Genomic DNA, 13863 nt, shown 5'->3' with positions numbered 1-13863 from the left:
ACTAACCCGAACTAACCCGAACACTAACCCGAACTAACCCGAACACTAACCCGAACTAACCCGAACTAACCCGAACACTAACCCGAACTAACCCGAACTAACCCGAACACAAGTAAATGCGTGGATTGCGATGGTAACGTGTTTAGATTGCGATGGTAACGTGTTTGATTGCGATGGTAACGTGTTTGATTGCGATGACAGCGTGTTTAGATTTCGATGACAGCGTGTTTGATTGCGATGACAGCGTGTTTAAATACCCAACTGAAGATATTCGAGTGCTAAGGGGTGTAAAAGAGTAGTTGGGCCCTACACACCAAAACGCTTTTACTAAATAAAAAACAAACAGTACATTAATGTAAACTAGTACTACATAGAACGGAGCAAAAAAACGAGGCATAATCCATTTATGAACAATTCACCCGAACAGGCGGGGGCAGGGTTTGCGGGTGCTCAGGTGGCCCATAATCTACTCCGCATCCACAGACGAAGCTTCAGACAGACTACTTACAGCCTGCCCCGCAGCCAGTGTGCTTTGGGGCTGGGCGTCTTTGCCATCCCCGGGGTCTGCTTGAGCTAGCTCGGGGCTCGGGTAAAGAACTCTCACTGTGGGCGCAAACAGCCTCACAAGGTTCCGCTTGACTACACAGAGTTTGTAGTCCAGGTCTGCAATTTCAATGCGCGCCTGTGCAACGGCTTTTTCCAGAATATCCAGTTTTTGGTCTTGAAGGCGCTTCTGTCCTTGCTCTCTTGCCAAAACCATTTTGTGCAGTTCGGGTTGGTGTGTTTATATACCCACAATTTCCGAACACTTGATTGTTCGTTCTCAGGCCTTATGTCACTGGCGGGGGCCTATCACAACCTCTTCTGCTGTTCTTTGTGAAAGCCCAGTATAGCAGATATCCTCCGAGATTCACGCCTATGACCACGAGTGTGATGAAGATTGGCATTAGCTGGCGATAGATATGGGCCTGCATCTCATAAAATGTTTGCCCACCAAATACATGCCAGCAAAAGATCAAAAAGATCGGGTTAATGTTCGGCCCAGGGCGCATATTTGGGCAATTCTGGGTCAGGGCTTGGGTCAGGGCTTGGGTCAGGGCTTGGGTCGGGCTTGGGTTAGTTCGGGTTTATTCATACGGCAATGACATGGCAACCACTCCTTCTTACTCCCACATCCAATCCAACAAGGGGTTCCGGTGGCATCTGATGTGTTTAACTTCTATGGTCTTTCCATTCACCATAAGAGCCTTCAGATATGGCAGTCCTGTTACGGGCACAGGCTCAGATGTTAGGAGCCCATCAAGCTCTGGGCTGGCTTTTGCATTGAGTTTCTGAACACTAACCTCCTCCAGATTGCAGTGGAAAGTCCGTGCCCACCCCAAGGCAGAGTCAAAGAAATCTTTGGTTAGCATCTCTTCATTAGTGGCATCTCTGATCTCTACCCGCTTAACACACACACTCTTGGCCGGATCAGCCGTGGATGGTTCACCACCAGCACCCCCCCCACAATCCTGGGTCTTTCCATCCAGCTACACCCTCCCACAGCTTTTCCATCTGTGTAACGTTTATGACCAACTGGTCCTTCACGGAAATACACCCACTCACCAAGCAACAAACACAGTTCCAGATGTGCACGTCAATCCACAGCGCCGACCAGACAGTTTCGGATATCGCCAAGGCTTGGTCCATCGATACATTTGAGAGTTTCGGGAGGTGGTACAGTGCCAATAGGGCATTAGCATCGGTGCACTTTTTTAGCGAGCAGTCCAGGTGTTTTAAACTCAGCAGGCCTATCAAAGAAAGTCCTGAAAGGGCCTTGATCGAAAGGTAGTCCAAACACGCAATGGACTTTGTATTGCACCATGCCAGCGCCACTGTTATGCCGTGCTCACACTTGCTTAGATCAACAGCCCCACAGAACCACTCAAGAAAAGAGGGTGACACGTTTCGCAGAGACAGCATGTCGGTGACGTGTAAGTGGATGGGTGGTGTGGTGGTCGGCAGAGGTTCTACTTGTCTGGGAAAGCTTTCGATAAACAACATGCCGACTTGCACATCGGAAAGAGTTTGAAGAAGCCTGGCGAGTGTTGGTAGAGAGGGGGGCCTGGTTGGTCTGTGGGGCTTGGGCGCCGAGCCAAATATGGAGATCGCAGTAAATATACTCCTCGGGTCTATTTTCTCGGGAATTTCATTGGACCAGAGATCGTCCAAGTAGATGTTTATGTGTTTAGGCTGAATGTTCACCATGCAAACACGACAACCTAACCAGACCACATCTAACTCAGCATTACAGTTCTTGAAAAATTCAATAGTTTGGTTCGTGTATGGGCCAAAGAAAATGGCTTTCTGATCAGGCTCGGGCTTTTTTTGGAGTGTTCGGTTTTTAGATAGGTTGTGTGTTTGCGCCAGTACAGGCTCGCTGGTCGTGCCCTGTGTGCAGGTGGCGGGTCTGATAATTGCTAGCAGGAGTGTGAGTCCAATAACAGCCACGCCTGGGTGATAACACTTGAACTTTTGCATCGATTTAAAAAGTTTGTTCTGATTTAAAGATTGGAGAAGATCATAATGATGTTTTTTAATCACGTCCTACTACTTTCGAACTAACTAACCCGAACACATTCGTGCCATGTTGGGTTTGGACTATTATGAACTAACCCGAACACGTTGGTTTATCTTAAGAACTACCAGGTTGGGAAGACTAGCTATCTCTGGCAATATATCCTCTAACCTCTTAATTTCAAGCTCTGGGTCTGTTTGCTTGTGGATTAACAATGGCAGGATATGAACCTTTACCACTGTTTCTACATTTTCATATACCCACTGCATGGCCAGCTCGACAAACTCTTTCCTGAGCAGTGTCTCTTCGGTAGAATCGTAGATCTCTACACTTTTTGCACCAATATCGCCCGTTTTCCATTGGCTTGCGTCTGCCCCTAGCTCCTTCAAGCTGGTTACGTTTAGAAATAGCTCTTTGCTCACGGAAATCTCCCTCTTTACCATTTGGCAGATTGTGTTCCAAATCATTAGGTCGATGTTTATCTCTTTCCATTTTTTTTCTGCTATGGCTAACGCCACGGTTTCAGGAATCTCCAAAGGATTGGAAAGACTCCAGAGGGTTAGGAGGTTGTTGTTGCACGCTTCTATTAGCGCAGGGCAGTCAAGAGACTTCAGCTTTTCCATTTTTCTAAGACACAAAGTTGAAAGACTTTTGAAGCCCAGGCCGTTCAGGCATTTGACAGACTCTATGCCACAATCAAAGATTTCTAGGTCTAGACCGGGCAGACACTTCCCAAAGTCCAAGGCGGCTCCAAACCACTCAAGAAATGCGGGTGATATGCACTCCAAAGATACTATGGTTGAAATGGACAGAGGAGTGCGCTCGCATGGTATAGAAAAAGTCTGTTCTTCGTTGTTACAATTTTTGATGCTAAGTATTTTCACAGGCACCCCTTTCAAAGCCCGGAGAATTTTGCAGATCTTTTTCTCTGTTCCATTTGATAACGAATCGGACCCACTTTCTCCAATTAGAAAAACGCCTTCAAGTTCAATTCCAGGTTCTAGTTGCTCGGGAATGTCTTCTAGCCCTATATGTTTCACCGTTAAGTTTATAAATATATGTTGCTGCTTCATAAGTTGCTTGTTCCAAAAAAGCCTAGAAGTTTCTACCTCCAAGGAGATTTTCTTGAGAAATGCAATGGTAGGGTCTGTGTGTTCTGTTCGTGGTAGCAAGTTGCCTGAGTTTTTCATCAGGAGGAACGACCAATATATGACACCTGCCATGGTAGCTCCTAACCCGAAAAGAAGCTTTAGACTAACCATCAAGTCAAATAAAAAGTTTCCTTTTATAGTGGCTGGGCTAGAATTTTTATCCCCGAACACTAACCCTTCCCAAACCAGGGCCCGCACCCATACTAACCTGGCATGGCTATACAAAACCAATCTTCTGAAAAGATCACTGCTATATGGCATTTCTGATCAAGGTGATGCATCTATAAGTAGCTTAAAGCTGTACAAGACAATACACCCATGCAGCACCAGACATACCCGAACAACAACATGCCTGGAGCGCCAACACAACCAAATATGAAGGTCCACCGCCTAGTACGAAAAGCAGCTCTAACTCTTATGTACACGGCTCTAGGCGTGGCTGTTCTTAGCAGAGAAAACATCGACCTTCCATACCTAGACTCTCCAGACACTTCCCAAACTCTTGTTTTTTTCAAGGCTTCAGAATGCGACCTTCTAACATGTGTGGCGGATGGAGGGATACATATTGCAAAAAACCAGTGGATGGGCACACAAATTCGTCTCAACAACTACAGGTTGGAAGCCATACCCGAACAGCTAGTGCAGGGTCTGAAGTTTGAACACCTAACCATATCCACCCCTCCTGCCGACCAGCCCGGACTTGAGCACCCCCGAACCAAAAAACTGCTGAAAAGGGTGTTCCAAGCGCTTTCAGCGGTGCACACCAACAGCCTCTCCCTTACTGGGCTAGACCTAGAGGACAGGGAGGACACAAAACTGCTGGGGCCAGTCACCAAGACGCGGCCAAAAAAGCACCTCAAACTCCACGCCAATCACCTGAACCTGGCAAGCATGTCTGCGACTTCTATGCGCTGGCTCCTGAAATGCCTGGACGTGAGCGAATGCGAGCTTACTCTGCACATATCCAATGCACCCACCATCAAAAACCTCCGCTTCCTAAACACCTTCGCTCCAAAAGCTCTGCTTTTTTTGCACGTGGACAACGCAGAGAACCTCGCCAACATAGACTGTACACTGCTAACAGAAAAGAAGGTGTTGAATGGCCTGGAGCTCACTGGAACGAAGAAATATCTGGGCGCCTCGGGCAAAACGCTGAAAGCCATTAGGGCCAAACACTGGGGCCAGGCGTGGCTGTATGAAAGGCTCCTGTGTGTGGATAAGCATCAGGGCCAGAAACACGACCCAGTGGACAGCATGTCCATATCCATTGATTTTGTCCTTGGCCTTGATAGCTTTTGGAGCATAACCTATGAGAATAAAGCCTGGGTAAAAACCCTCAAGCTAAGGCTGACTAACAGGCATAATAGGCCGCGATCAAGCAAAACCCTCAAAGATCTTTTTGCGTGGATAGATCGCACCTTTAAAAACACCGAAACCATTACAATCACTGATGACGACGGGCCGAGCGCAAAAACTTTCAGGTACCGATACATTTGCATAGACCCGCACCTTCCAGACCTCAAACACCTATACTACGAGCCCTTTGCTGGGCGCGTCTTACAGCGATACAGCCCGAACGGAATCCTCTGGATTGCCTCAAACATGTACAGTGACTGGATAACCGGGCGCCTAAGCCAAAAGATACACCGCCTGTGCAAAAAGAAGATTCTTTCCATAGACGGGAGCGTCCCCACGCCATTTCTTCCCCCGGCATGTACCGCCCCGAACACCAACCCAAGATGCTTTGAGTGCAAATGGTCGCTTGATGAGCTTTCAGAGATGATGGATGGCGAGCCCGAGCCTATCTATGTGGGCATTGCCTGCCCTAATGGGCATATGGCGTGCATCTCCTGTCTAGAAAAAATAACCCGAGCCAGCCCGAAGCCTCTTCTGTGCCCTTGCTGTGGCACCATCATAACCAACCCGAACATTAGCGCCGTGATTGAGAGTGGAGGCTGTTTCAAACTAGTCACCCACTTTCCCAGTGGTCAAGCAGTCCGAACACTAATCCGAGCTAACCCCGAACCAACCCCCGCGCCTGTTCCCACGCATGCTCTCACTTTTGCCTACACCCGAACTTTTCCTGTGGTATGACCTATGACCCGAACAAACCCGAGCCACACCACACCTCAGAGCAGGTTATAGTATTTCTTATTACATACCAACTATCTGAAGAGGGTTGTCGGGTCTATCCACCGAGCGCTTGGTATGGATAAAGTATTTATTCCCTTACTACCGAACTAACCCGGTCTATGTCCCGGTCTATGCCCCGGTCTATGTCCCGGTCTATGTCTCTGTGTGTTCGGGTTAGGGGGCGGGGACATAACCCAGAGTCACAACACACCTATATTTTCCGATTGTAAACTCCTCTGTTCCTTTAACTACTCCTATATGATTGTCATCGAGGTACTTCTTCAGTTTGGGTTCTATAGTCACCAAGTCCTCCGGGTTATTCTTGACAGCAACCACCCTGTCGAAGCTTGACCTAATCCACCCTATAATACCCCGAAAGACCACCTCTGTGATTGTTATACCATTTGGATAGATTATCTCTAACGTATGGGTGCTATGTTTTGGGGTGAGTTGTGTTCGGGTTAGCGGAGCAGTGAAATTGTTGATTAAAAGAGACAGTTTTTGTTCTACCACAATTGCATGTCCGGCCTGGCATATCTGGTTCCAGATGTGCATGTCTAGAGTAATGTTCTTCCATGGTTTTTTGGCTATGGACTTTCCCAGCTCCGAATCAATAATCAGGAGTGCGTCAAGTCCCCAAAGGACCAACCCCTCCTTCACCCGGCCCTCTTTTAGCAACTGGCACTCAAGACTCCTTAGTTTTGGCATAGATCTAAGGCTAAGGAAGTTTACATTGGCAAACTGCAATCCATCTAGGCAACCAAGATTGGTGATACCTGGGCACTCCGCAATCCTCAAGTTCGGGTTTTGGGTCCCATTCCTAACACTCACACAGGACCCGAGCCATCTGATGAACAAGGGGGAAACCCCTATCAAATGCAGACGCTTAACACAAGACAAAGACGTTTTTGATGTCCCCAGCGGGATGTCATGTTGAAGGTTAAACCCTTTCAAAATAAGATTGTTGATGGGCGTTTTGCTAAGAATCGTGAAGACCTCGTGAATATTATCAATCTCTACACCGCTAGTCTCTTCGGCCGCTTCCCTCCCACTATCCCGGGCTAGTTCGGGATTGTTCGGGGTGTTGTTGAGGTTGTGTCCAACCCGATTGGTGAGGCTGGTGCTAGGGCTGGTGAGGTTATGTACGGCCCGATTGATGGGGCCAGTGATGTGGTGCCTAAACGGGACGCTGGGCGGGTTCGGGGTAGTGTTGCCTTGTCTGGTGGGGAGGGGTGTGGGAAGCTTGAATTCGATGTTAACTATGGTTAGTGTTGAAAAAGCCACCCCTGGTTTTATCTGTTTGGAAAGCGCGTCTATGGTTTTGGGGATTAATAGCATGGTTAGCTCGTTAGGTTTTTCCTTGTCTAGATTATCAATGCCGAACAGGTTAATCTTCCTCGGTGTCTCGGATTCGGGTCCAGTGTTTGCATTAGGTGTGGGTGCCAGTTCAGTGGATCTGGACGTGGGCGCCGGTGCTGGCGTGACTCTCGGTGTATTGGATCTGGATGTGGGCACGTTGGTTATGAGTGGGTTGGTCAACACAAAAGACCAACCGGCTTTATGAGCTCCCCATAACCCGACACATATCAATGCTATGAAAGATAACCCGAACACAATGATTTTAACTGTCTTGGCAAATTGTGGTGATTGCACTTCCATGTCTGTTGCCCCTGGCTCGAATGATGTTGGTTTATAGCTGCCAATAGCGAATGGTAGCAAGTTGTTTACCTAAAAATAACGAGTATTACTGGCCAACTTCCCCGAACACTAACCCATATTTATAGATAAGCCAATAAGCGGCTGGGATAGAAGGGGTAAGCCTTTTCCAGGCGTATTATGCCCATTACCAGCTACCTTACAAGCCCCGGTTCAATATGCGATGAAAGATATACACCATTGCCATAAGAAGAACAGACACAGCCACCAAAGATGCGCAGAGAAAAATATCACCGGAGAGGACGGAAAGAAGTATAAAGGCAATTAAGCAAAAGCCATAGAAAAAAGAGCCTAAAAGATAATTGTGACTGGCAATGTGTTCGGGTGTCTGCTCATTGATCAGCGGTGAATTCGTATGAAGCGGGGAGGACAACGAAGCCACCAAGACGGCAGAGGGCCGTGTTGGCAAAGGAAATGGTATTGTGTTCGGGTATAGGTGCGGCATTATGTTCGGGTATGGATGCGGCATTAAAAAGTTTTATTTAGCCCCCCCAAGCTATTATACCACACTTCCCACACTGCACCCCACACTGCACCCCATACTGCGCCCCATGCTGCGCCCCCAGCCCGAACCCGAACTAACCCGACCAATAGTTGGTCTCTGCAACTTTATTGGCCGCTGGAGGTTTATTAGTCACTAAGAGCCAAATATTATTATCCCGTCATCAAATGGTTTATTATTCAAATTTTTTTCAGTTAACTAGCCGGATTCGAAACATGATGCGAGGCAAAATCTTACTAGGATCAATCCTTCTGATATCTACACTTACTCTTCTGGCCGGGCTCTTTATGCATTTTCAGGCAAGCCCAAAACTTACACCACTAACCCCTGAGTTGTCAAAACATGCCGCCATGCGAGACAGTAAAGGTGTGTTCTATCCGGGGGCTCTGGAGGAGGTAAAAACACTGATTGTTGCTGCCAAAGAAGACAGAGTCAAGATCTGTCTTGTTGGAACAGGAATGAGCCAGAACTCGCAAAACAATGGAGGAAACGGTTTTTTACTGATGAATCTGAAAAAAATGAACCACGTGGAAATTGACGCAAAACAAAAAACGGCCACCATTCAAGGGAATGTCACATTCAGTGAAATGGAGCAAGAAGCAAACAAGCACAAGCTTGCAACCAAGGTTCGCCAGGCCTCAGGAATTTTTGGAATTGTCTCATCTATCTGCACAAACGTGCATGGGTGGGATCTCAAGGCGGGGTGTATTGAGCACACGGTGCGCACGCTGTACGTCTTGGACTCTGACTGCAACGAAATTATTGCCCAGCAGGGAGATCTGATTTTCAAGAACACAGTGGGGTCATTTGGTGGAACGTACCTGATCTACGGGGCAGTTATTGAACTAACTGACAACATTCCTCTTGAAGGGGTTTTTATTGAACGCGACACGGTAGAAGAGGCACTTGAAGAGCTGCCAGGGTTTGATGACGATGTGGATATGGGGCTTATAACGGTAGGGCGCACAAAGTGCTATCTTAGAAAGTTTTCGGCCGTTTCAAGAACTCCAACGGTCTCTAAAGACCTAAAACCCGAGGGCACACTCGGGACCTACGCAGAAAGGCTTCTTATTGACGTGGTAAGGACATGTGCCCTACTACGTCTCAAAAAGCCGGTTGAGTGGGTGTATGAGCAGATTCTTTTGAAAACGCTATCAACGCCCCAGAAAATGCTAAGAAACGAGTTTATGAACGTCTCCGTGAACGCCATCAACAAGCCACTTAAGGGCGTGCTCTACCACCACAAGGTGTGTTTGGTCGAGTACTTTGTGAAGAAAGAAGATGTTCCAGACCTGGTGGAGCTGTTCCGGAAAGAGTACAGCAACACCATTGTTTTAAACGCTGCGCTGCGGTTTGTTAAGGCCCAAAAGAACAGCTGCAGCATCTATGCAAAAACGGACATGTATGCGCTTGTGATTTGCTGGGACCAGCGGCAGGACCCTGCTGGCTTGAAAAGGAGCCAGCAAAGAAACGAACGAATCTTAGAGTTTCTGGCCGACCGAAGCGGCACGTTTTACATGGCCTACAAGAACAAGCCCGAAGACATCGCCTCTTTCTATCCAGAATTTGTCCGAAACCTTAACATACACAACACGATTTTTTCTAACCAAATGATAGAGGCCATAAGGAATGTATCTCCCCCAGCCTAACCTAACCCGAACACCGCGCTATGCTACCGTACCACCCCAGAGCACTATGCCGAACTCGTACCATGGGCCACGTCCACACACCAGTGTACAATAGGCTGAATACCACCCGAGGAGGCTTTTGGAAACCATCTTCCTAGGAAGAAGCAAATGATGGACATGGCTACTCCACATAGTATTAAAACCAGGTAAATCATATGTGCATACTGCATTTCCTTCTGAACGCGGTATCTTATTTCATTTTCATGGATCATTGGCTTTATGGTCTTTTTCGCTTTATATAGCCTATTGTTGACTTTTATCAGTTGATCGTGTCTTAGTGATCGGGTCTTTGGGATCGGGTCTTTGGGATGGGTTTGGTGAGCATTCTTTACCATGGCCTTAGGCCGCTCGGAATGGTCTTGTGCTCGGGCACTGGTTTAGGCCTATGCCCACACCCGAACTAACCCGACTTTTCGGTAAAAACGGTTATCAACTTGTGAAAATTCTTCGGGTCTTTGGGTCTTCGGGTCTTCGGGATCGGGTCTTTGGGATGTGTTTGGTTCGGGTTAGTTCGGGTTAGTGTTCATAGGCCTAAACCAGTGCCCGAGCACACTAAAACCCCATCGGCAAAATGGCATTGGCTGCTTCCATGTTTTTCGATTGTCTTTCCCCATTTGACAAGCTCGCTTAAAGCCCCAAACATTCCTCTGCACTGACCCACATGGGTCTGCCTCTTGAGCATAAAGGGCGTGGGCACCCCTGCGAAAATGCCCCCAAGACTTCTACATTGTCGGCGCCACCCCCAGGTCTTTTTGTGCGGCAAAACCCCTTTCCACGTTTTTAAACATCTTTACCAGCGCCCGCATTGTGCAGCGCCAGTGTCCCCACCACCCCTTGGTTTTAAAGTGCTTTATCTCCCCGGATAGATACCAGTTCATCTTTTGAGCCTCTTTCCAGGCAAAATCAGTGTCACTAGATGCAACAAAGCTATTCACCTGGGCTTGGGTGTAGTCTATGATTTCTTCCTGCACAGTGCTCCTCCTCCCCGCTGTACCCGCTGATGGTGAAAACGCCTACTTCTCTGCTGGCGTTTTGGCTTGGAAAAAAACGTGCCAACTGGACCACCCCTTTTCGGTTCAGCACACCCGCGACGGCATCTTTTGGGCAATAGGCAAGGTAGATGTTGTTTTTTTCAGAATGCAGCAGCTTATCAGGAAGATGTTCTAAGATTTTCTAAGAGGTTCTAAGATGTTCTCGATGTCTTTCTTTAGCACGCCATGCAGAGCATCCCAAACCCCGCCGTAGGCATTCTCTTCAAATTCACTGGCACTGGCACTGGCGTTTGGGCCGGGACTGGTTTGGGCAGGTGTACTGTGGAGTGTTCGGGCTTTCGATTGTCCTATAACATAACCCGCAAAATTGTCCTATAACATAACCCTTAAAACCCATTCTGGTCTCTGTAAAAGCATTTTCATAGTGTATCAAAAAAAAGAACGGAATGCTTAGTGTTGGGATAATATCCAAAATCAAATCAGGTTATTTTGTGATTTATTAACTTCTGGGGATCATTTGATAGACATCTGGAGTCTGTGGTTGGTGTATACGATGCATAGAGGGTTGGTGCTTGTGTTCGGGTTAGTTCAAAGTGATCCGATGATGTATTTATAAACGGGCGAGGAAAACAAAACTACCCACACACCCGAACACCCACACACCCACACCCAAAACATACCAACCGAAACAAATCGGGGCTTTTATTTCTGGAAAATTCACTGAAAAATCTTTGCACTGGCCTTTCTTGGTTGCTTTGGAAAAGATGGAATGCCAGCGTTCGGGACAACCAGCCCACGGGGCGCTAGGATGACCTTTAGACCCAAAAGACAGTTTCCAAGACACATGCCCATCAAATCTGTTCAAATATGGGGCATGCACATATCGAACTAACCCGAACCCCTTAAAATTTTCACTAGTAAGCTATAAATAATAAAATATTTGCAAAAAACTTTTATGATGAACAACGAGTGCATAACATTCAAGAACTACACCCGAGAATCACCAAATGGAACACAAATACTCAAAAACGTAACCTTCTCCCTCCCCAAGGGAAAGCTGAGCGCGCTTATTGGCCTGAGCGGAGAAGGAAAGTCAACACTGATGGAATCAATTGTCGGTATCTGCCCCCCGAACTTTAAAACGTACGGGGAAATCTTAACCGACCAAAACGGCCAAATGACTGAAAGAGACATTGCCGCCTGGTTTGAAAACACTGGGTACATTAACCAAACCGTTTCAGAGTACAAAACCATCCCACTGGAGCTTCTGCTAAAATCCATTGCCATCTGCTTTGACAGAGATGTGGAGCTGGTTGAGGGACTCATTCAAAGATTCAGGCTAACTAAGTGCAGAAACACGCCGTTCGCCAACCTTTCTGGAGGTGAAAAGCGTCGCGCCATGACCATTGCAGGAATTCTCAACGGAAAAGACGTCAATGTGTGGGACGAGCCCCTTACCGGGCTAGACTCAGACTTGGCACACACAACGATTTCTGAGATAAGACAAACTGGAAAAACCAACCTTGTTTCCATCCACCAGATCTCATCAGAGATCATGAAACTTTTTGACCACCTTGTTCTGCTCCACAACGGAACTGTTATTTACAACGGCGCCCCCGCAGAACTCCCAATCTACCTAGAAAGTTGCGGGATAGAAATGCCAGAAGACATGTTCTACATTGACTACACCATTAGGCTCTGCGCTGGAAGAGACAAGAACGAAAGGGATGTTAAAAACATCGCAATATTCAACGAACTAACCCAGAAGATTGTCAGTGTGGCCTTAGCACCCCCACAAGCCACTGCCAAAAGCTCATCGCCCACCCGAAGCTTCAGCTTTATCAGGGTAAGGGAAATTCTCTACCGCTCTTTATTCTTCAACCCGCTGTTTAAGGGAAGCTCATTCATCACCGATCAGCTTGTAGCCATCTTGGTTGGAACTATAGCCCTGACCTTCCTAGGTGATACAGCTCAACACTTAGAAAACACCACTTATGACAAAGTTACCGCAGTTTTCAATGGGGCCCTATCTGGGGTTCCACTGGCCAAAGACTTTTTAAAACAGCTCCCAAACATTCTTCCACTGATCACTCTGCTAAAGACATCTTTCATACTCCTTCTATCGATCACCACTATACTTATCTTGCCCACAGTCCTCATTTCCCCCGATTACTACAACGTTTGCAAGAAGAACATTGAAGAAAAGCAGTTTTCAACAACAGAGTGGATAGTAGCACACTTTATTGAGATCTTCGCTAAAAGACTTTTGGGAATAGCGTGCATTCTGTTTATCGTCTTACGGAAGTTGGGGTGCACTGGATATATCCGCCAAAGTTCTGCCGGAATCGGCATAACGATTGTCTCAATCCTTTTCACTGGAATTATTGCCACCCTCTTTTCAGCAGCCTTGCTTTTATCGCCTATTGCAGTCAAGTTCCAGCCCAGCGTATACCAGCTATACTATATGGCTATCCTAATCACCCTCTTTTTGGTGTTTGGAAGCATAGAGTTGGCCGGGAACCCCTACAACACTGTCTACGGAAGTATATTCATGGTCATTCTGGATAAACTGGAAGGTACCGTCTGGCACAAGATAACAAATGTTGCTTTGGACTACATCTTCCTCCCACTATTCACTTACAACCCAGCCATGATACTCCCACACCTCTACATCAACTGGGCAGCTTACAAGAACTACCTTCCACACACGGCCCCGATAGACATTGTTGGGTACACCACAAATGTAGTCGCAGTGTTTGAAACATTGGGAACCGCCGCGCCTACCTCTGTGGGTGGTTCAAATGTGAGTAACACCGCCAGTACAGTTGCTGCAATGTTTAACAAGTCAATAGAGGCAACACCCATCACAATCCACCGAATGGGGTACATTAACTCTCCATACCCTAACCCAGTGACAATAGTCACTCTTTTGGTCACCTTGGCGAAGTATTTGGCTCTTTTCGGTATTCCCGCGCTTCTATCAACGGTTTACATCTATCGAAGCATCCAGCCAAAAACAAGGTAAGATCTTTTCGCTAGATAGATAAGCCATCAACACAATAAACCATCGAGCCATCAACTCGATAGCAATAAGACATTTGTTTTTTTATCCCTGTATCTCTCT

The 13863-nt window shown here is 47.1% G+C and overlaps 6 protein-coding genes across 6 annotated transcripts; 3 read left to right on the top strand and 3 right to left on the bottom strand.

Moving 5' to 3' along the window:
• Positions 1-1485: 1485 nt before the first annotated feature.
• NEDG_00518 (uncharacterized protein) lies at positions 1486-2520 on the bottom strand (the record flags this gene model as incomplete). Its single annotated transcript, XM_067687936.1, has 1 exon — positions 1486-2520. The coding sequence occupies one exon, from the start codon at positions 2518-2520 to the stop codon at positions 1486-1488; it is 1035 nt and encodes a 344-aa protein (XP_067545644.1).
• Positions 2521-2643: 123 nt separating this feature from the next.
• On the bottom strand, positions 2644-3819 carry NEDG_00517 (uncharacterized protein; the record flags this gene model as incomplete). Its single annotated transcript, XM_067687935.1, has 1 exon — positions 2644-3819. One exon carries the CDS (start codon positions 3817-3819, stop codon positions 2644-2646), a length of 1176 nt encoding a protein of 391 aa, XP_067545643.1.
• A 207-nt stretch (positions 3820-4026) lies between these two features.
• On the top strand, positions 4027-5802 carry NEDG_00516 (uncharacterized protein; the record flags this gene model as incomplete). Its single annotated transcript, XM_067687934.1, has 1 exon — positions 4027-5802. The coding sequence occupies one exon, from the start codon at positions 4027-4029 to the stop codon at positions 5800-5802; it is 1776 nt and encodes a 591-aa protein (XP_067545642.1).
• Positions 5803-6015: 213 nt separating this feature from the next.
• On the bottom strand, positions 6016-7500 carry NEDG_00515 (uncharacterized protein; the record flags this gene model as incomplete). The annotated part of the gene is made up of 1 exon (XM_067687933.1): positions 6016-7500. One exon carries the CDS (start codon positions 7498-7500, stop codon positions 6016-6018), a length of 1485 nt encoding a protein of 494 aa, XP_067545641.1.
• A 726-nt stretch (positions 7501-8226) lies between these two features.
• Positions 8227-9708, top strand: NEDG_00514 (uncharacterized protein; the record flags this gene model as incomplete). Its single annotated transcript, XM_067687932.1, has 1 exon — positions 8227-9708. One exon carries the CDS (start codon positions 8227-8229, stop codon positions 9706-9708), a length of 1482 nt encoding a protein of 493 aa, XP_067545640.1.
• A 1986-nt stretch (positions 9709-11694) lies between these two features.
• NEDG_00513 (uncharacterized protein) lies at positions 11695-13764 on the top strand (the record flags this gene model as incomplete). Its single annotated transcript, XM_067687931.1, has 1 exon — positions 11695-13764. One exon carries the CDS (start codon positions 11695-11697, stop codon positions 13762-13764), a length of 2070 nt encoding a protein of 689 aa, XP_067545639.1.
• Positions 13765-13863: the final 99 nt, after the last annotated feature.

The sequence above is a fragment of the Nematocida displodere genome (assembly GCF_001642395.1).
Source record: "Nematocida displodere strain JUm2807 chromosome Unknown 1, whole genome shotgun sequence".
In the NCBI taxonomy this organism is placed as follows: Eukaryota; Fungi; Microsporidia; genus Nematocida; species Nematocida displodere.
Note: the sequence above shows the minus strand (reverse complement) of the source record. Positions and strands in the feature narration are given on the sequence as shown.